Below are 21,842 nucleotides of genomic sequence, written 5' to 3'. Positions count from 1 at the left end.
ATCCGCCTCAAAGCAGACTTGTCGTACGTATTCTAATGGGGCTTGAAAATCTGGTCTGAAATTTGAAAGCGAGCCTTCCTGTCATCGCAGTGACACACGAGCTGCTAACCTGTGGCATCACCAAGACAAATGTCCTGGAGCTGCTCCACTGACACGAGACGAGATCAAACTGCAACTGCCACGACACATGAAAAGTGATTAATGATCACATGGACAGACTTTTCATTCAGAATTACCAATATTACCTGCTATAAAATTCTGCTTAAAAGCAACCAAACAAACATAAAATAAATGAAAAGGCAACTGTGGGTAATTATATGATGCCAAACTCAATTAATTGACAATTAATATGTAACAGAATTTTGTTTGAATAACTCTATGGTGTTATCCATCTTTGTTTTGATCAGCTAACCATTAAGGAGATTATTTTCCATCTTTAATGTAGGTAAATATTATCCACATGTCACCAGTTTGCCATCATATCGTACCAGAGAGTGTCTTGATGATATCACATATTACAGTTTCAGTCTTTGGTTGCTGGCTAAAAGTTGTTCATGTAGTAAATGATTGGTTAAACGTTCCAGATCGTCTGGTGATGCCTACGCGGCCTCTGGCTCTGGACGGGTTATGTGATCTCTCATATTAACTGGTAGACTTCTCGTGTCCACGGTTCATTCTCTACCCCATGTCAAGTCTTTCAGGGCATCCAGTTGCCTGCTGCATCGTCTGACAGGCTTGACTTTGTTTCCCCCATGTCCTACAAATTAAACCTCTTTTTCTGTATTCATGTTCCATCGCCATTGTCTTTATTTGTATGCCCACGTGCACGTGTTTGTTTAAGCTCCAGGGCTGTCAAGATATAGAGGATCCGTGTGTGCGTGTCTCTCTCTCTCTCTCTCTGTCTGTGTCTGTCTCTCTCGCTCTCTCACTCCCCCCATCTCTCTCTGGCCTTCAGGACGTGAAGTTACCAACAGTTAGAGATGCGTATAAACAAGTACGCCTGTAAACAGCACAGGTACGTGTTTGCCGGAGCAGGCTTCTCTGGTAGGCTCGAACCCAGAACCTTCTTGCTGTGAGGCGACCGCACGAACCACTGCGCCACCGTGCTGCCTTACGTGAATCAACCATTAAAAGAAGATTTGGGCATTTTTCCTCAATTATTTATGTCCCTCAATCATTGTGAGCCGCCCGTTTCTTCTGGAGATCTTTGCAACTCCTGAAGGAGGCCCCGACCAAAGGTTTGGGGCCACAGCTGAGCAAAATAACATTTAGACCATTTCCACAAAAACGAAGTGTCCCCAATGAACCCTGGCTAAGTCAACACTGAGTTTGTAAATAGTGCGGTTAACCTCAGGCCGTTGTACATACAAATACCTTTTATATATATATATATATATATATATATATATATATATATATATATATATTTAAACAACACCTGATGTCCCATTCACATAATAAATGGCATTATAAGAAGTGTTTGCTTCGGCTAACTGATATGGTACCAGTAGTGCTGGTTGTTCAATAAATAGCCCACTTTGTGCAGACTCAAGTTCACAACTCCAAGATACTGTCCAGATGAAGACGGTCTCCTCCTGCTATTTGTGGGTCCTCTTGTGTGTTTTGTTGGACAAAGCAAATCATGAGGCCAAGACTTTAGGATTTAGGATGACTGACAGAGACGAAACTAAAAAGATCAATGACGATATTGATCAGGGATGTGCAGCTGCTCGGTGTCAGGCTGTGTGACGTGGAGAGACGGGGTTGGGTGGGCTTGCAGTTCGGGGCAAGAGCGCTCTATAGAAAACACGATGAATATGCAATATTATTGTATATATCAATGTGCATATATCAATATTCAATATACAAACGTGAGTATATGAGTGAAAAGTGAGTATATATGAATATTTGAAATGGTTAAAATCAAGTATTTAGGGGCATCTGGGTAGCGCAGCGGTCTATTCCATTGCCTACCAACACGGCGATCGCCGGTTCGAATCCCCGTGTTACCTCCGGCTTGGTTGGGCGTCCCTACAGACACAATTGTGTCCTGGTTGCTGCACTAGTGCCTCCTCTGATCCTCCCACGCGCTACGTCCCCCTGGTGAAACTCCTCACTGTCAGGTGAAAAGAAGCGGCTGGCGACTCCACATGTATGGGAGGAGGGATGTGGTAGTCTGCAGCCCTCCCCGGCTCGGCAGAGGGGGGTGGAGCAGAGACCGGGACGGCTCGGAAGAGTGGGGTAATTGGCCGGATACAACTGGAGAGAAAAAGGGGGGGAGTCAAGTTTTGTTTTTTGTTTTTTTGGGGGTTTTTTTTCAGAAAAATTCAGAACATTTGAACACAATTTCATATCTGCCATTTAAAAAAACCACAACTTATGAACACATTGCTGACATGACAGCAAAGCATACTGTAAACCATGATCAACACTGTTATCAGTAGTCTTGCTACTTTTAGACCTTTTTTTTTTTTTTACAAAATGCTTCCATTTTAGGGATGGGAACACTTCGTGTTACTGAGAAAAGCGCATCAGAAATGTATTTATCAACATGGAAATGCAGCTTTTCCATCATTAAAAGCAACGGTCATTTGAAAAAAAAATGTTCATGAACACAAACCAGCGGCTTTGGCTGTGACACAACTTTGTGTACTTCCACGGCAACACGCCTGAGTTGGCGTCCATGACGTGGATTTCAGCAGCACAGAGAAAGCTTCTTATCAGGATTAGTGTTGGAGTTATTCATACACCACAACAGGAACAAGGGATGACCGTGTTCTCTCTCCCTCTCTCTCTGGAAACTGACTAATGTCACAAATGTCACACACATCAGTTCATACAGTCCTCAGTAGGTTTTTCTTAAATTCCCTCAGCAGTGTGACCCCCCCCCCCAAAAAAAATTTACAACTGCTGTTACTTTTATGCATTCCCATTAAAAGGGACCATCAGGACAGTCTGACTGGTGTAATGCAATGCATTGAAATTGCAGCGATTTATCGTAGAAGGCCTTGGGGTCCATTTATCAACACAGTTGTCCTCGACTGTTGTAATGTGAGACACAAAAATCTATGTACAAAAGACAGGCTTTTGCACACACAAAAAACAACTATAAAAAGGCCTCAAAAGTTGTATGCAGCATTATAGTAGTTACTTATAAGACATACGTATCTGTACTGTGTCACTTATAGTCAAGCATACGGAATCCGTTCCCATTAAAAGGGAAGACCAGACCAGTCCAATCGGTATCTGAGTGTAATGCCTTGAAATTGTAGTGATTTATAGTCGAAGGCCTTGGGGTCAATTTATCAACTCAGTTGTCCTCGGCTGTTATAACTCAAGACATGACAGCCCACAGTATGTGACATTAACCATCCATCCATCCATTATCCAAGCCGCTTATCCCAGTCGGGGTCGCGGGGAGGCTGGAGCCTATCCCAGCAGTCACTGGGCAGCAGGTGGGGAAACACCCTAGACAGGCCGGCAGACCAGCACGGGGCCGATACATCCACACCTAGGGACAATTTAGTACGGCCGATTCACCTGACCTACATGTCTTTGGACTGCGGGAGGAAACCGGAGCAGTCACACGGGGAGAACACGCAAATCCTAACAAAGGATGACCCCCAAGGTTGGAAAACCCCGGGTTTTGAACCCAGCACCTTCTTGCTGTGAGGCGACCGCGCTAACCACTGCGCCACCATGCCGCTGAAATTGACCAAGTTTGTAGTTAAAAAAACAAACTATAAAAAATACATCAAACTTCTAAATAAAAATACTGAAGTTCTACCATAGCAATTATATAGTTACTTTTAAAACATATCTGTACCGTGTAAGTTTTGATCAAACGTATTGATTTGACTAAAGAGTTGTTATTGCATGGAAGACCAGTTATCAAAATTATTTTGGGAAGCCAAAAACGTGATTATTAAACGAGTAAGGAGCAACTTCCTGTAGGTTGCACTCAAAATAGGAAGTGCTGCGTGTTCCTGTCGCCGCCCGTCAACCGTAGACGTGAGCAGCGTATGCGCCAGCGTGCATTGTTTGCCCAGCTTTATTATACCATGAAAACTAGAAGAACCCCGCTACAATGTAGCGGTTTGGTTATCCACCCGTCTAAATCTCCCTCCTCTTCATCCTGCCAGCTAACCGCCTTCCCCCTGCCCCTAAACCCCCCCCCACTCCAACTCCCTCCCCCCAAATGCTCAAAATCATCTGAAACGCCGAGAAAAGTGGTTTTTAGCCATTTTTAGAAAATGCATATTTTGCATAATTATGCATAATTATTATAATTATTTTAATTTTCTGCTATTTTTTTCGTCCTCTCTGGAACAATACCTACCACCTCCAAAAAAACATTAGGATCATAAGTGCATTTTTGCAAAAATGCATTTATTTTGCATAATGCCAAAACATTTCTAAGTCCCAGAAAATCTCATATATTTTCGGAATGTGTGTGTGTGTGTTAGTTAGTGTAGATAGCGGGACCGAAAACTAAAGCACTTATGATCCTAATTCTTTTTGGAGGTGGTAGGTATTGTTCCAGAGAGTACGGGAAAAATCCCAGAAAATTAAAATTATGCATAATTATGCATAAATATGCAAAATATGCATTTTTCTAAAAATGGCTAAAAACCACTTTTTTCGGCATTTTAGATGATTCTGAGCATCTTTGATTTTTTTCACCTACATAAAAAAAAATTTCTGGGACAAGAAATGTTTTGGCATTATGCAAAATAAATGCATTTTTGCAAAAATGCACTTATGATCCTAATTTTTTTTGGAGGTGGTAGGTATTGTTCCAGAGAGGGCCAGAAAAATTGCAGAAAATTAAAATAATTACAATAATTATGCATAATTATGCAAAATATGCATTTTCTAAAAATGGCTAAAAACCACTTTTCTCGGCATTTCAGATGATTCTGAGCATTGGGGGGGGGAGAGTTGGAGTGGGGGGGTTTAGGGGCAGGGGGAAGGCGGTTAGCTGGCAGGATGAAGAGAGGGGAGATTTAGACGGGTAGATAACCAAACCGCTACATTGTAGCGGGGTTCTTCTATTTTTTTTATATAGGTGAAAAAATCAAAGACGCTCGGAATCATCTGAAATGCCGAGAAAGGTGGTTTTTAGCCATTTTTAGAAAAATGCATATTTTGCATATGTATGCATAATTATGCATAATTTTAATTTTCTGGGATTTTTCCCTTACTCTCTGAGACAACACCTACCACCTCCAAAAAAATTAGGATCATAAGTGCATTTGTGCAAAAATGCATATATATTTTGCATAATGCCAAAACATTTCCAATTCCCAGAAATTTTTTTTTATATAGGTGAAAAAAATCAAAGATGCTCAGAATCATCTGAAATGCCGAGAAACGTGGTTTTTAGCCTTTTTTTAAAGGCATATTTTGCATATTTATGCATAATTATGCATAATTTTAATTGTCTGGGATTTTTCCCTTACTCTCTGAGACAACACCTACCACCTCCAAAAAGAATTAGGATCATAAATGCTTTAGTTTTCGGTCCGCTATCTACACTAACTAACACACACACACACACACACACGGTAACACCACACACACACACATTACGAATATATATGAGTAGACTGTTGTTGTTTTTTTATCCTTGTTGTTGTTGTGTGTGGGGGGGGTGATAGCCGTTCACACGGCCGTCCCCCCCCCCGCCCCTCAGCAAACCCAACAACCAGGGGCGGAACAGCGCAGTCGCCGATCTGAAGTGAGCGACGGAGGAAGCCAGCGAAGTGCTACTGTCTGGACTTCATTTGAGTAGCTTTTAAAACCAATTTCCAGGTAAGCGGTAACGTCTCTGTAAGCGTCGATCGGCGAACCAGCGCGTCGGCAACCAATTTGCCACCAGTTTACGGTTACACACGCGAGACGCGACCTGTATTTTCCACCGAGACCGCGTCTCGTCGGCTAACGGACCAGCTAACGTTTAGAGTCTCCCTTACTTCCGCCTAGCTAGCTAGCTAGCTTGCTAAACTCTCTGGGGTCGACTGGCGAGCGTTAGCGGGTTGGTCGTCGGGCTCGATCTCAGTCTTACCTGCGGCGACAAGCCAGGTTTTGGCTCGCAAGTCGAGAATGATCTAAACAGCCGGGGGCTTGCCGCGGAAAGTGCCGCGTTCCCGTTTCGCTTAAAGTGGCTCCTTTCTTTACGTTGCAACTTTGTTTTTTGCGCTAGCCAGCTCAGCAGCTAGCTAACGTTACCCCAGGCTTTTGTAAACAGAACGTCCTCTCAGGTTAACTAGAGGCTAACGCTAGCAGGGCTAATTGAATTCCAAGTTAGCTTAATGTTGGCAGGAGTTGCTACAGATTTTCATACTGTGCTCAGCTGTTAGTGTCTTGGGGTTTAGTCGACTGGAAACACGTTTTATCCTCCACGAATCAGGCTTGCCACTCGGGTGGGTCGGGAAGGCAGTGAGTTGACTGGAAGGGAAATGCAACATCGTGGAAGACTCGGTACTCGTTGACGGCAGCCTTACACCCAACACAGCGTCACAATGTTGACTGACCACCTTGCTGCATGGAGCAGTGTATACAATATAACTTGATTATCACCAAGATCGCCTCTTGTTTATTTGCATGTATGGAATTGCCTACCCCTGACTGCTTTATTTAAGCAAAGTCATAGTAATAAGATGTGTAGTCATCTTGAAGTCTTTATTGCACAATTTTGATGTTCCGTCCAGCATCACGCAGCTTTGCTTCAACCAGCCTTGTCCTTTCCTTGGGTTCATGGTAGTCATGCCCAGGCAGAAGCAAGTGGCCCTCTTCCTTCATAACCAGTGTCATTTCATATCTTTTTATCCGAAGATATGGCAGCAATTAGAAAAAAGCTGGTCATAGTGGGAGATGGAGCCTGTGGGAAGACCTGCCTGCTCATTGTGTTTAGTAAGGACCAATTCCCAGAGGTCTATGTACCCACGGTCTTTGAGAACTACGTTGCTGATATCGAGGTGGATTGTAAACAGGTATGAATCATTTTATTGTTTAAAGAGTTGACATCAGAATGATCTGTAATTGACTTGGAATTTCAGTAATGCACAAGATATATATACACATTTCTGTGAAGTAGCTTATCTGGTCTATTGTAAATGGGGAAAGGCTTAATTTACGCCAAATGAAAAAATTAAATACTTGATTTGAATAATTACAGGGTACTTTTCATGGGTATGCACTCATTGCATTGGAGTGGTTTTGACATAATAGGCCAGAGGCATTGTTAATGTTGCTGTCTTTATATTTTGTAAACTATTTGTTATTTTGATAGGTTGAGCTGGCGCTTTGGGATACAGCAGGTCAAGAGGACTATGACAGACTGCGTCCACTCTCTTATCCAGATACTGATGTCATTCTCATGTGTTTCTCCATTGATAGCCCTGACAGTCTTGGTAAGCAATAATAGTTTAAAAAAAATATGTATTTTTTTTAATCATTTACCTTGTCTAGTGCTGCTGGTCTGAAAGTCACCAAATGTAATTTCGTTGTGTGCGCACAATGACAACAAAGTCTTATCTAGAGTGCTCAGAATTCATATCCTTTGACAAAGTATGTAAGGTTTGTATGTCTGTTTTTTGTTCTTGAATTTTATGTGTGCCTATACAAAGGTTTTGTGGGTAAAGAGGATGTGTGATAAATTCATAAGAAACATTTAATAGTTACTGTCAGTTATCAGTGTCTCAAAAATAATCGCAATACAGGCAATAAGCTAATAAATGGGACACACAAAAATATTTTTATAATTATTAAATATAGGGAACCAGCAGAAGTGACAAACAGTAACGCAAAAAACTGAAATGTTATCCTCAAATCATCTAAGAACATTTACTGGCAGTCTGGTGGGTATATGAAAGTACTGGCATACCGCTCCTTGAAAGCCTCCTGTCTCTCATAGTCACTTGGTGCTCCACATGGCATGTACTTGGGCTTTATACTGCAAAAAGATATTTATTTAGTGGGATTTACCATAAAGTGATTTGACTTTCCATGACAGAGCATCTCCTTTAATGATTGTTGTTAGAAAGTAGAATTGAGCACAGGTACTACCAAACTATTTCTGTATGGTTAATGTTGTTGTCCTTTCTTTCCCATTGTTTAGAGAACATCCCAGAGAAGTGGACTCCGGAAGTCAAACATTTCTGCCCTAACGTACCCATCATCTTGGTGGGGAACAAAAAGGATCTGCGTAATGATGAGCACACCCGCAGGGAGCTTGCCAAAATGAAACAGGTAAATAAGTAAAACCTGCACATGCATTAACTTCATGATAAACGCACATTTAGGGTTGGGCGATAATGGCATAATCAAATTATATTTTTTTACTGAATACGTTGTTATCAATAATGTGACAATATTTTGTGGATTACAAGAAAACTAATGATTATTAGTAATGATCATTTGTAATTGCTAGTAGTTAGTGGTAATATGGGGATCAAGCAGGATGAGGCATTCGCTGTTCATTTCACTCGGCTAAAACAGTTTAATAAGTTAAGAAAATCATGTGACTTTATGGTAATCCAGCCTTTAATGTCAGAAATTGACAATCCAACCTCAAATCTGTGGCATCTAACGGTGAAAAGCAGGGTCCTGAACTGCACGTCTGCAGTGGCTGCTTGTTGGTGCCAGGTGACGTCACCATCTATTGTACGCTTCACAAAGATATGTCATTTGGCACCAGCAACCAGCTGGTCGCAGATGTGCAGTTCAGTACCCTGCTTTTCACCATTCAATGTCAGGTTTCACACTTTGTATCACAGTATTATCAAAATCCCAGACGATATCCAGTCTCACATCGCAATACTGATATTCTGTCGATGTATTGCCCAGCTCTGTGCACGTTCCCTAAAACTCCCTTAATTTGCCTTGCCCTGAAGGAACCAGTGAAACCAGAGGAGGGACGCGATATGGCCAACAGGATCAGTGCCTTTGGATACATGGAGTGCTCTGCAAAAACAAAGGATGGCGTGAGGGAAGTGTTTGAGATGGCCACCAGGGCCGCACTACAGGCCCGGCGGGGAAAGAAGAGCAGTAAATGTCTCCTACTGTAAAAGGAGGCACGAGGACTGCTTCCTACAAGGGGGCGAGGGGGAGGAAGGAATATTAGGTCAACCGACCCCCACCCCAAGTGCATCCACACAAAAGACTGAGCTCACCAGTTTTTACTAAAGCTGTAACGCTTTTACTTCTCTGTCTTAAAGCAAAAGTAGTCAGGTTTTTGTCAGTATTCCATTTCGAGGTTATGTAAAATGCTTTGTTTTGTACTTTAACATGAGTAAAATCCGCCATATTGACACCTCCCTTATCCATATATACAATGTAATCCAGAAGGTCAGCCAGGGGACCGTTCGTGTCGTACCTGCCAACTATACTAAGTGCATAAGCCCTGTCTGCTGATCTGAGGAATGTTTCCACAGCCAGCTGCGGTGGGGTACCTGTACACTGTGACCTGTAGTCCTGAAATTATTTGAAGAAACCATCCTGCACATGAAGTTGAAATCGTTTTATGTGCTTCATGTTAAAAACCCGACGTGCATTATGATCTCATGCACGATCTGGAAAGACTGGAAACTCATTTTGATAAACTACAAATAGAAACTTGGTGTTTTTGTGTAATAAATTACTTTGTAAGAATCTTCATAAGTTGCATCACATGCTTTCGGTAGAGGGCATTTTTTTTAAAAATTTTAAGTCCCGACGAAACTTGTGTATTTTATCAGTCTGACCTCAGGTGAGTCAAGAATCCTCTAAACTAGATCACCCCCGTCGGTACCAAGCTGGGTTTCACAATACTGTTTAACTGGAATTAGTGATGCACAGGTTCACCCAAAGTTTACCATTGTCAGGAATATGTCTGCGGCCTGGTCACGGAAGGCGTTTGTCTGGAGTGAGAGATTTGTAAACCGGCAAATGTCTGCACAGTGGACCGCCTAGAAAAGGTCAAAGGAAGTCCGTTTTCAGCTGTGTAGTGCACGGTTCTATGGAAAACCGGGAATGCTGAAATAAGAGTTACAGACGCCTAGTTTAAGATATAACAGGTATTCTAAGAACAGGAAACCAGACGAGGCGTAACGGGGAAAAACAGGCTCGGCCATGGGAACACATATTTGCATCACACTTTATTTTCCAAAAGATAATAGCATATTCAACTAATAAACCAGAATACAATAATATTTTTTCCAAATCTGCAGTAAAAAAAAAAAATCCTTGCACATTTTTTAAATTACAAACAGCCCACAAGTTTGTTCCTCAAGTGACAAAATGTAAATAGCCATACAGCTGATGAGAAGAGCTGTTGCACATGAAGTAAAGCTGTCTGGTTCAGTGCTGTGGGCTCTTTGTAACAAACCTAATTCCACTGGCGTGTTGCCAACATGGTCTAAAGTCATCACAACAGGTTAAACTGTTTTCATTTACACATCAGGTGCGTTTCTATAATGAACGAGAGCGGTGCGAAGCAACTGACTGCTCCTGTTACTTCATAGTTCTGGTCAACAACAGTCCAGTGAGTGAGCAAACAGTAAAGCTTAGCAAAGAATGATGAAATTGGCTCAAGTAACACAAAGATATAGCCTCTTCAGACTGTCATGCAAGGGGGCGTTCGGGCGGCATGGTGGTCTATTCCGTTGCCTACCAACATGGCAATCGCCAGTCCGAATCCCCGTGTTACCTCCGGCTTGGCGTCCCTACAGACAATTGGCTGTGTCTGTGGGTGGGAAGCCGGATGTGGGTATGTGTCCTGGTCACTGCACTGGTGCCTCCTCTGGTCAGTCGGGGCGACTGTTCAAAGGGGGGGGGGGGGGATAGCGTGATCCTCCCATGCGCTACATCCCCCTGGCGAAACTCCTCACTGTCAGGTGAAAAGAAGAAGCTGGCGACTCCACATGTATCGGAGGAGGCATGTGGTAGTCTGGATCGGCAGAGGGGGTGGAGCAGAGATCGGGACAGCTCAGAAGAGTGGGGTAATTGGCCAGATACAATTTGGGGAGAAAAAAAAAGCCACAAAAAAAATAAAGATCGTCGGGCAAAAGCACACATGCATTTCCCAGGAGTCCACATGGTTGACATACGCAGAGTTTGCACTAGTATGATTGCATTGAACACAGAAATAGAGTAAGAGAATGATAAACGAAACCCGTTACTCTACTAAAATATTTCTACACATTCATTCATCTGAATCAGTTCTGAGGACATTCAAGGTATCTGATCAGGTGTATTACTGCACCTGTCATTGTGAAACATTTCCGTGGAACATCTCCAAGTTATACTCAAGAAAATATAGTTACACTTTAATTACCACAATTAAAATAAGTAAAAAACTGAGTACAGAATGTGATGAACCTCAAATGGATGAAGTGCTTGGTAAGGCAACGTAATGACAAAACTTCACTTTTTCTGACAAACTTGTGCAAAAGAGCTGCTGATACCCCACCCCCATGATGCCAGTCAGTGGCCCAGAGTCACTGGTGCTTCTTAGCTGGAACCCGAGAGCGGGCAATAAGCAAAGGCAGTGCAGCTATCGCCCCCAAAGCTGCCGCCACTAAGGGGCGGTAAAAGAGCCAACCCACTGCGATGGTGAAAAGGGAGAGCGAGCAGGAGACACACAGGGCAAAAAGTTTCAGTCCCAAGAAAACCAGGTCTCTGAAGATTGGGATCCAGTCCACTGTAAGGAGAAAAACGGAAGAGAGTAAACATCATTTACTATAACTAGGCTTCATACACTTATCACCGATGGTTTTCATTTACTTCTCCAAGACCTCCAGAACTTTTAGCTTAATTTCCCTGACCAAAAGAAATTATTTTTTAAGAGTTGCAATTGACAAGGTGTGTTTTAATGCTATATATGATGTGAAAGTCAGTTCATATTTCAAATACTGTATTTGAGCCACTCTTAAAAACTTTGGCAAGCCATATTTTGTGCTTGTCCATTGAAGACACTGATTGTTGAAACTGCACTTGCCGGACAAACTGTCAAGCTAGCTAGCTAGCTTGTGTGTCAAACTTGTGTGCGCATACACACAAAATTGACATTTTAAAGCCCTGCCACAATGGTTCTATCCGATGTTACTTTACTTTCTTTAATTGCCTTAAACAGAGTCGATATGATTTAGTCAGATTTCCATGACTTTTCCAAAACATTTCCAAATTATAAAATTTTCCATAAATTTTCCAGGACTGTATGACCCTTTCAAAGCTGATCTGGCAGTGAATTAGACTGAAGTATGTCGTGCCTGTAGGAGAGCGCGTTTACCCAAAGTGTGGACAATACGTGTGGTCAAACTAATGCCGAGGAACATCAGCGCCCAGCCTGCAGCCCTAAGTGCCCACGTCTTCATTGCATTGTGTTGTTGCTCTTTCTCAAACATCTCCTATGAAACAAAAGTGTGTATATATGTGTGTACTACGACAATAAGTACCAGACATTAGAAATTGAAAAAGCTGAAAGTCCATGTTAAAATGGAATAAACACTGTCAATCATTTAAGTTTACACTTTGTGTGCAGATCTCTATAGATATCTAATGTTTGTGCTTCTTTTTTCCTTTAATTTTTTATAAAGAAAAAGCACACCAACCTCTGCAGAAAGTTCTTGCGGGTAGAGGATCTCTAGAATGTCTCCTGACTTGGTCTTAAATGGCGTCAGGTTCTCACCTCTCTGCTTGGCCACAACACTGACCTGAGAAGAACAAGAGGAGCTTCACTGGCAACTGAAGAGGACGACCGAAAATATAAGCGAAAACAAATCCTGTGCTGTATGGGGGGGGGGGGGGTCAACTGGTGCTATCGCAAATACATTAAATGAGCACATATTCGTTTGGAATTAATTTAATCATTGAGTCCAGAAGTTAATATTGAAGACAAAATATTGTAAATACGAAGTGGTACTTTCTGAAGTAACAATGCCACACGTGTTGAAAAACAAAGCATCTCAGACACTCACCGTTTGGGCCGGGCCAGGATAAGACCCTTCACCACTGAGTCCAGCATAGGAGAAGCTCACACGCACATCTCCCACCTTACAAACAACACCAAACAAATTATGCTTCCATGCAACATGCACACTAGTATGGAATAAATAATACAGATCAAAGGGATTTGGGAATGAATGTGATGGAATTGTAACTGGCTAACAGTAAAACCAGAAAGTCACAGGATGGTTCTGAGTGTTTGTATCGTGACTCTCACCTCTGGTTTGCGTGGGTATGGGGTGTGATAGAAATAGTCTTCGTCAATAGTGAGAAATGAGCTTGAATCTGGGGGAGGGAAGCCTTTCAGGCTCAGTGTTTGGAAGTTATTGATCTGCTCCACCAGTCCTGTCGTAAATTCAAACAGAAGGGTGAATTCTAACTAAATACACAACGGACAACTTAACTGCACAACTTTGAGAGAATTGTGGCAGTTGTCTGTTTGTGTTATCCTTTAGGTAGATACCTTTAGACAGAATGAAAGGCCCAACGTGGACCTCTGGAGCCACGACTGTCACACTCTCAACCGCCATGGCACTAATGGAAAAACAATACCACAATTCAAGCTATTTTATGGTCAAACTCGCCAAACTTTAAAACAATTCAAAAGCAAATGTGTTATCAGTTAAATCAAATTTAATTACATTAAATGAATATAAAAGTGCATTTGAATACCTTGGGTTGGTGTGACCAATTTCTTTGTCAAAATTGCGACTGTTAATCAACTCGGACTTCCATTCAGTATCTGAGGAAAGGGAACGATACTGTCATGCCTCACAATCCAATCATTTCAGTTAATATTAGTTGCACTAGTGTGAATTAAACAACCATGTGCGTCAAATAAAGACACAATGGAGTTTCTCTCACAAGGAATAGTCTTTAGAACTGAAACTCACTGTATGTGTATGTTGTCTCAGTTTTGGTCTCACCACCCTCTTGATAGTCCCTGAAATGAGTTATGTCACAATAAATACTTCTGAGATCATTACTATCTGTATTTCAGTGAATATCTTTAGACCCAACCCAACCAGACCTGTTTGTAGACCTACACACAACACTGACTCACTTGCTCTCCTGGTACTCCACCCACTGATACATCTCCACCTGTCTTTTCAGCTTCACTGCTTGCACCACAACTCTATAGTTAGGGTCATGCAGGGGCTAAATACACAGACAAGGCAGGGGATTGAACAAGCGAAATAGTTTTGAAAAAACACTGGAGAAGACGCAATGAAAAGAACATTTCAAGAAGTGGTTTTACACAACAGAGTGTTGAAAATGCCAGAGGCCGAGGACACAGCCAGTGCATCGCCTTACCTGTGAGGTATGTAGCCGTGCAGAGAGGTGGACTAAGTGGTTGTTGTACTGGTAATCTAGGCTGGAGGATGGGTCCAGGGACACAACCTGAGAAAGACCCTCATCCAAGGATGCTGCTGTTCGCAGCGCCCTTCCCTTGGTGGAGTAATGGTCTGATTAGCATGCAGTACTCTTCTCTGGTTTGCATAACATGACACTGGATATGAAATTAATATATGGCTTGCTCACCTCATTGGTGAAGAGAATATAAAATGAGAGAAAGAACAAAGCAACGCCGACAACCATTCCACCAGCCGTGTCACTGAGTCTCTCAAGGAATCCAGGATTTGAGCGGCTAGATATGCGCTTATGCTGGTCACGCTCACTCCCTGAAAACTAAAGTCATGCAAAAAATGGAAGCTGGACCCAAATTTTCCACCCAGTCTAACCAACAATAATATTATTCTCAACTTGATAATATTTCAACTGAATCTGTATAACAGTCTAAATATTTCAGTAACTCCCAGGTGTAACATGACTGACTCCATTATTTATAACATTCAACACATTACTGCCTGCATTCGTCGTCTCTCGGTGTTCTGATTATCTGACCATAAATACTTCTTTAACAACAAACTAATTTCATTGTTACTCCAAGTGAAAATATTAATGGAAGCGCTTTACTCATATGGCCCTTCTTCATTTACATTGTACCAATCTGTGTTTTGGATGTATTTGAGCAAAAATTCAACAAAGTAGCCAAACCGCATCTACTCGCAATGAAAAACAGAATGACAACCATCCATCCATTATCCACACTGCTTATCGAACTCAGGGTCGCGGGATGCTGGAGCCTATCCCAGCAGTCATTGGGCAGCAGGCAAGGAGACACCCTGGACAGGCCACCAGACCATCACAGGGCCAACACACACACACACACACACACACACACACACACACACACACACTCATACCTAGGGACAATTTAGTACGGCCGATTCACCTGACCTGCATGTCTTTGGACTTGTGGGAGGAAACCGGAGCACCCGGAGGAAACCCACGCAGACAAGGGGAGAACATGCAAACTCCATACAGAGGACGACCCCCAAAGGTTGGACTACCCCGGGGCTCGAACCCGAGGACCTTCTTGCTGTGACCGCGCTAACCACTGCGCCGCCCGAGTGACAACCAGCCTTTTGTAAATTGTCCTGATCTAGTTACATATACAATAAAGACAACATTTGAAAAGAATTTAATAACCACCACACTAACGGATAGACGGGAATACTTAAAGGACCACACTGTTTTTGTTTTGCTTTTTTCGGGTGGGTGTTGGGGGGGGGGTTGTTGCATGTTTTAGCCAATTTACAACGCATCACTCCCGACTATTGAAGTGTTTCGGGTGTTCTGAATGTTTATCCCCACCTCCTGTACTGCCACTGGCTTCCATTCATGTCAGCGAGATATTTACAGACTTGAACAGGTAATCCATCACTCTGAACATTAAGTCGCCTTTATTCTTATTTTATTTTTTTAGTCAGACTACGTCATCGTTTCGGGATAACGCAGTTTTAACGTAACTTTGAAACCAACGGCTGCCTAAAAGGTAGGGGGGCAAAAAGCCTATTCAGAAACACTAAACTCCGCGGCTCTGGGAAATGGTCGGAAGTCGTGTAGTCTATTACATCTGTGGTAAATTAAATCGGTTTAGGAGTGAAATTCCTTTCGCCAGCTCAATAACTTACAGGAGGTGGTGTCGACATCTCTGCTATAGCTAGATAGACTGGCCCGAAACCCGGTGAAGCGGGAACGTCAACGACTTCCAGCGTCCGACAGCTGACTGAGGAACTACTTTCCCTTTCTCCGTATCGTTACCAACGTTCGCTCTTCCGCTTCCTCTCCCCTTCGGCTTCCAATTCTTCTTCTAATTCTTAAAAAAAAAAATCTTCTTCTTCTCTTCATCCTCTCCCACTTTATGATGGGTGGTAACCAGCGTTAATGCACATTACCGCCATCTACTGTGTTGGAGTGTGAACCAAGAAATACACCAAAAAAAACTATTACAAACGTTGTGTCCAGATGGACTGATTCGCCTTTCTGTGATTTCCTTACCTGGATTATTGAGCATGCATAAAGACAAAAAGATGAAAAAAAATCATCTCATCTCATCATCAGCCGCTTCTCCTGGGTCGGGTTGCGGGGGGCAGCAAGCTAAGTAGGGCACTCCAGACGTCCCTCTCCCCAGCAACGCCCTCCAGCTCCTCCTGGGGGGTCCCAAGGCGTTCCCAGGCCAAACTGGACATGTAGTCCCCCCAGCGAGTTCTGGGTCTACCCCGGGGTCTCCTCCCCGTTGGACGTGCCCAGAAAACCTCCAAAGGAAGGCGCCCAGGTGGCATCCTAATCAGATGCCAAACCACCTCAATTGGCTCCTTTCGACGCGAAGGAGCAGCGGCTCTACTCCGAGCTCCCTCCGGATGTTCGAGCTCCTCACCCTATCGCTAAGGCTGAGCCCAGTCACCCTACACAGGAAACCCATTTCATGGTTTCACGTCATTTGAGTGGCGCGTCACGCCGCCATCTTGAGGACCAACGGATGCCAAAATGCCTTCGATCTGTTGTGCTGTGGGTTGTGATCACAAAAAGTCACAAACAAATGGATTACAATTTTACAGAATCCCTAAAAACCACGATCGTCGAAATAAACGGATCGCAGCGATCAAAAGGGACCACTGGATTCCCGCAGAACACGCCAAGGCTATGCAGTGAGCATTTTGTTTCGGGTAAGTAAGCTGACGTTAGCTAGCTAACGTTAGCTAGCTGGCTACCGCGTTAGCTTCACAGCCTTGTAACAAGACAGTGTTGTTGCAAGGCTAGCTAGCTTCATAGATGTGTCCTGTGCACTGATGCTAATGTGACATTTATCATCAGACTGTCACTTACCCTTCCTGTAAAGACGAACAGTCTTTTTCGTTTTTACATGATTCACTTTGACGTCCTTTACCCATCCTGCGGTGAAGTAGCGGTAGGCTTCAGTGCTTTTGAAGGCTTTCGGGGCTTCGCCTGAGTATGGCGAGGGATTGTGGACGAGGTACACGTAAACGTCGTGAAACGTAAAATTAGGAAGATCTATAGCAGACTGAAGTGGGGTTAATTGGTCTTTGGATAGAAGATAAGGATCCAATTCTAAAAACTCGATTTTTTTGCAGATAACGCTGCTTCTCCTCCGTGGTTAGCCAGCGTCTGGGCATGTGAAAGGTTCGAGAAGTACTTGTTTGGGCTTGACAATTTCAGACTTGTCACCGATCATAAACCACTAGTGCCTCTCATGAACAGCAAAGACTTGGATAATGTGCCCATTAGGTGCCAGAGACTGTTAATGAGGCTGATGCGTTTCAATGCAGTGGCTGAATACGCACCAGGCAAAACTTTAGCTGTGGCTGACGCACTCTCCAGAGGCCCAGAGCAGCGCTACGGAGATGGTGCTTCTCATGATGATGTTGCAGCGCACATTGATGCCATCATGTGCCAGGTGCCTGCCACACCTCAAAGGATGCAGGAGATAAAACAGAGCACAGATGGGGATCTGCAGCGCCAGGCAGTGTTGGGCTTCATCAGACACGGCTGGCCTGAGTATGTCGATAAAGTGCCGGAGACAGTCAGAGACTTTTATCAGGTGAGAGGGGAGTTATCTGAGGTAGATGGTTTAGTCATCAGAGGCAGTCGTATCGTCATTCCCACAGAGATGAGGGAGGTGATCTTAGAGAGAATACACGACGGGCACCAGGGGATAGTTAAGTGCAGAGAGAGAGCTAGCCAGTCAGTGTGGTGGCCCAAAATGACAGAGCACATTACAACAAAGATACAGCAATGTCAATTCTGCAGAGAACACAAGAACACACAGAGAAAAGAGCCTTTAATGTCAAGTGAGCTCCCATCCAGACCATGGCAGAAAGTTGGCATAGACCTGTGTGAGTACAAAAAGCAAAACTACTTGATAGTGTCTGACTATTATTCCAGGTTTTTGGAGATCCTAAATCTACCAACAACTACTAGCAGTCAGATTGTAGCTAGGCTGAAGGCTACATTTGCACGTTTTGGTATCCCTGAAATTGTAGTTAGCGATAATGGGCCACAGCTAGTTTCAGAAGAGATGAGGAGGTTCAGTGAGGATTATGATTTCATCCATGTGACTTCAAGCCCACACTACCCCCAGAGTAATGGACAGGCAGAGAGGGCTGTTCAGATAGCCAAAAGCATATTAAGACAGGAAGACCCTCTCCTCGCCCTGTTGACATACAGAGCTACACCCTCTTCTTCCACTGGAGCCAGCCCAGCGGAATTGCTCATGGGTAGGAGAATCAGAACCACCTTACCCACATTGCAGCATAACCTGAAACCGGCCTGGCCTAAAGAGGACCTGATCAAAACCGCTGACGCCGCAGCCAAATCGAGGCAGTCTTTCTACTACAACCGCAGGAACGGTGTGCGGTCACTGCGCCCACTGAACTCGGGTGACGCAGTACTCACCAAACTTGATGGACAGAAAACATGGACAATGCCAGCAGTTGTTCACAGTCAGAGCTCCACTCCCGGATCCTACATAGTGGAGACAGCTCAAGGTGAACATTACAGAAGGAACAGGCGCCACCTGTTGGCCACACCCAAAACACTCACCTTTGTCAGCAGGGATCCTGACCATGTCACTCCAGGGGAGAATGGAAACACGGATGAGTCCCGAGCAGCAGAAATGCCAACTTCCACACCACATGTTACTCGCTCTGGCAGGGTGAGCAAGCCAGCAATCCGGCTGGATTTGTGAGGCGTATGGACTTGTGTACTGTGGGAGATTTTTTATTTTTTTGTGAAAAGGGGGGTGATATACAGGTTAAAATTGTTGGCAGTAAATGTTCAGAGAAATGTTTAGAAAATCATCTTAGAGGGGGAGATGTAATGAATGAAAGATGGTTATCATTTTGAAGGTCCTGTCACGTGTTTAACTTGACCTACTCACGGGTGTACGTGCAGTGCGGGTGACATATACAGGAAGTTAGACACTCATGTTATGAAGGTTGTATGTTGAACGAACGCTAGTAAAAGCTACACAGTTAAGAACCTATGAAGTCGGCTCATTCTTGAATTATTCTTATGTCAGTAAGACAAGGCGTCTACGGACATTACAGAGGGTGTGGTAGTGTGAGGGCAGCCGGGTTGGATAGGGTTTAACTAAATCAAACATATAAAAACAGGTTAATTAAGTCCACAGTATCACCTTTTGGATTTTCAGATCACCGTTTAGTGGTGGCAGATTTTTATTTACTAGTACAATTTCAACAATGTCCCTAATCCAAAGGAGTTCGGAGTCTCATCACCAGCCAGTCAGACTAGCTTGGTCTAGTCAGAAAGGCACGAACTGAAGAAGCCTCTTGGACGAGAGGCGAAATGTCTTCACGGATATATACCAAGTCCAGTTGCACTTGATTCAATTCCTTTGGATAACCATGACCTGGATGAATGAGAACATTCACAGACAATGTCCCTAATGGCACTTCAGTGTACAGTTAACACATGATAAAGTTTTCTGTCAGTTCTTTTCTGACTTCTGGAGTCAATGGAGGCTGAGAAAGAAATATTCGGAGAACTTGGCTCGGTGATGGGAGGTAGAAAAAACGAATTAGGATTTTCTGTCAGCAATATGTAAAACACACATTAGCTATAGAAAAAAAATCTGCTTTGAAGAATTAGAGAAGCAGGACCTGGGAGAGTATGAGGAAGGCTTTAGGTAGGTTTTCACATGAGAAAGCAAAGGTTGCTTTAATCAGAACTCGAATCTCTGCCATCAAATATATAGATGCTCCAACTTCTTCTTTCTTTAAGCTTGAGAGAAAATTTAGAAAAAATAATGTGATGATGCACCTCAAGCTTCCAAATGAGGCAATAACAACCGATCCATCAGAGATGAGGAAGCTGACCATAGACTTCTACAGTGGCCTGTTCAGTGCAGAGAACTGTGACTCTGACTGTGTGGAGGAGACGCTGGAGACACTGTCTCAGCTGGGTGAAACATAGGTAGCCTCGCTGGAGTTAACCATCTCCTTTGATGAGATGTCTGCAACGGTTCAGCAGTTCAGCTGTGACAAAGCCTCTGGAGTTGATGGACTGGAGTGGACTGGAGTTGATGGGGTGAGCAGTGAGCATCATGCCGTACAAAAACAAAACGAGCTGACATGAGCTCCGCAGGCACGAACGACCGTGGAAGAGTGGTGAACGGGGCCTGGAACCCGAGTGCTGTCGGACAAAAAAGGATAAACGGCCGGACGGGGTCGAGGAGCGGAACTCCCAGGCAAAAATTCCCTAGGGACGTGGCGCGGCTGACTGAGCACCAGCTCGGCGGGCGAAGCGTCGAGGTCCTCCTTAGGAGCCGAACGCAACCCGAGCATAACCCAAAGTAAACGATCCACCCAGTTACCATCCGAGAGCGCAGCGCACAGCGCTGCCTTGAGCGACCGGTGAAAACGTTCACACAAGCCGTTAGCCTGCGGGTGGTACGCGGTAGTGCGGTGTACCTGCACACCCAAGGATCGCGCAAGTGCCGACTAGAGCTCTGACATGAACTGGGGGCCCCTGTCTGAGGTGATATCTGACGGAGTGCCGAAACGGGCGACCCAGGAGGAAAGAAACGCACGTGCAACGTCCGAGGATGTTGTGGAGGACAGAGCGACAGCCTCTGGCCCCCTGGTGGTCCGATCTACCATTGTGAGCAGGTGCGTAAAACCCTGTGAAGAAGGTAGAGGGCCCACCAGGTCCACATGCACATGGTCGAAACTTCTGGCCGGGATCGGAAACGGTTCGAGGGGCGACTTAGTGTGCCGGTGGACCTTAGCGCGCTGGCACGCCACACATGCAGCCACCCACCCCTTGACGTCCTTGCGGAAGCCAGGCCAAACGAACTTGGAACCGACCAACTTCACCGACGCCCGAACTCCAGGGTGCGAGAGGGAGTGAATTGATTCGAAAACTCGACAGTGCCAGGCCACTGGAACAACGGGGCGGGGACGGCCAGTGGAGACATCGCAGAGGAGGGCAGGACTGCCTTCCTGCATCACAGCACCCTCTAGCTTGAGGCCGGTACGCGTTGACCTAAGGGCAAGGACATCCGGGTCGCTGGGCTGATCGGCAGCCATAGCGGAGAAATCCACACCGAGGTGCACACAGGAGTATCTGTGTTAATTCCAATGTTTTTTTTTATGTAAATGGAAAAATTGGACCATTAAAGAATTGGTTAAAGGCCAACGGTCTCTCTCTCTCTCTCTCTCTCTCTCTCTCTCTCTCTCTCTCTCTCTCTCTCTCTCTCTCTCTCTCTCTCTCTCTCTCTCTCTCACACACACACACTGATGTCGCTGTCATCTTGTTTCTCTAATTGTCTGTCCTTTTTTCTAACACATAAACACACACACACACACACATACATACAGACACACACACACACACACACACATTTGAAGAGCGAGCAGCTATATGCAAGATAAAGGAAAGTCTGTGAACGAGGAGAAAGGCTGGTTAAG

General features: G+C 44.2%; 2 protein-coding genes across 4 annotated transcripts; one reads left to right on the top strand and one right to left on the bottom strand.

The window, feature by feature from the left end:
- The first annotated feature begins 5,730 nt into the window (after positions 1-5,730).
- Positions 5,731-9,682, top strand: LOC130107575 (transforming protein RhoA-like). The gene is made up of 5 exons (XM_056274237.1): positions 5,731-5,814; positions 6,838-6,995; positions 7,295-7,415; positions 8,123-8,253; positions 8,898-9,682. Exons 2-5 carry the CDS (start codon positions 6,840-6,842, stop codon positions 9,069-9,071), a joined length of 582 nt encoding a protein of 193 aa, XP_056130212.1. The 5' UTR covers positions 5,731-5,814; positions 6,838-6,839; the 3' UTR covers positions 9,072-9,682.
- Positions 9,683-10,038: 356 nt separating this feature from the next.
- Positions 10,039-16,166, bottom strand: LOC130107574 (transmembrane protein 43). Of its 3 annotated transcripts, none has more exons than XM_056274234.1 (12): positions 15,289-16,006; positions 14,530-14,676; positions 14,302-14,436; positions 14,051-14,145; positions 13,881-13,930; positions 13,660-13,729; positions 13,451-13,521; positions 13,205-13,332; positions 12,960-13,034; positions 12,594-12,695; positions 12,272-12,389; positions 10,039-11,683 (listed from the first exon to the last, which is right to left on the bottom strand). In XM_056274234.1, exons 1-12 carry the CDS (start codon positions 15,358-15,360, stop codon positions 11,481-11,483), a joined length of 1,266 nt encoding a protein of 421 aa, XP_056130209.1. In that variant the 5' UTR covers positions 15,361-16,006; the 3' UTR covers positions 10,039-11,480. The 3 variants fall into 3 exon arrangements, with proteins under 3 accessions (XP_056130209.1, XP_056130211.1, XP_056130210.1); XM_056274235.1 differs by lacking the exon at positions 15,289-16,006 and adding an exon at positions 16,026-16,166 and having other exon boundaries at positions 10,040-11,683; XM_056274236.1 differs by lacking the exons at positions 14,530-14,676; positions 15,289-16,006 and adding an exon at positions 16,026-16,166.
- Between the last annotated feature and the right edge of the window lie 5,676 nt (positions 16,167-21,842).

This window comes from Lampris incognitus, chromosome 2, assembly GCF_029633865.1.
Source record: "Lampris incognitus isolate fLamInc1 chromosome 2, fLamInc1.hap2, whole genome shotgun sequence".
Lineage (NCBI taxonomy): Eukaryota > Metazoa > Chordata > Actinopteri > Lampriformes > Lampridae > Lampris > Lampris incognitus.
The sequence above is the reverse complement of the archived record's forward strand: the minus strand, read 5'-3'. Positions and strand labels throughout refer to the sequence as shown.

Bases quoted from the DNA above. Each gene is read 5' to 3' on its own strand.
- LOC130107575 (XM_056274237.1), top strand. From the start codon at position 6,840: ATGGCAGCAATTAGAAAAAAGCTGGTCATAGTGGGAGATGGAGCCTGT. The intron at 7,416-8,122 runs GTAAGCAATAAT...CCCATTGTTTAG, and splicing joins TGATAGCCCTGACAGTCTTG to AGAACATCCCAGAGAAGTGG. The intron at 8,254-8,897 runs GTAAATAAGTAA...CTTGCCCTGAAG, and splicing joins AGCTTGCCAAAATGAAACAG to GAACCAGTGAAACCAGAGGA.
- LOC130107574 (XM_056274234.1), bottom strand. From the start codon at position 15,360: ATGTTCTCCCCTTGTCTGCGTGGGTTTCCTCCGGGTGCTCCGGTTTCC. The intron at 14,677-15,288 runs GTCAGGTGAATC...GCATGACTTTAG, and splicing joins ACAAGTCCAAAGACATGCAG to TTTTCAGGGAGTGAGCGTGA. The intron at 13,035-13,204 runs GTGAGAGTCACG...GTTGTTTGTAAG, and splicing joins CATACCCACGCAAACCAGAG to GTGGGAGATGTGCGTGTGAG.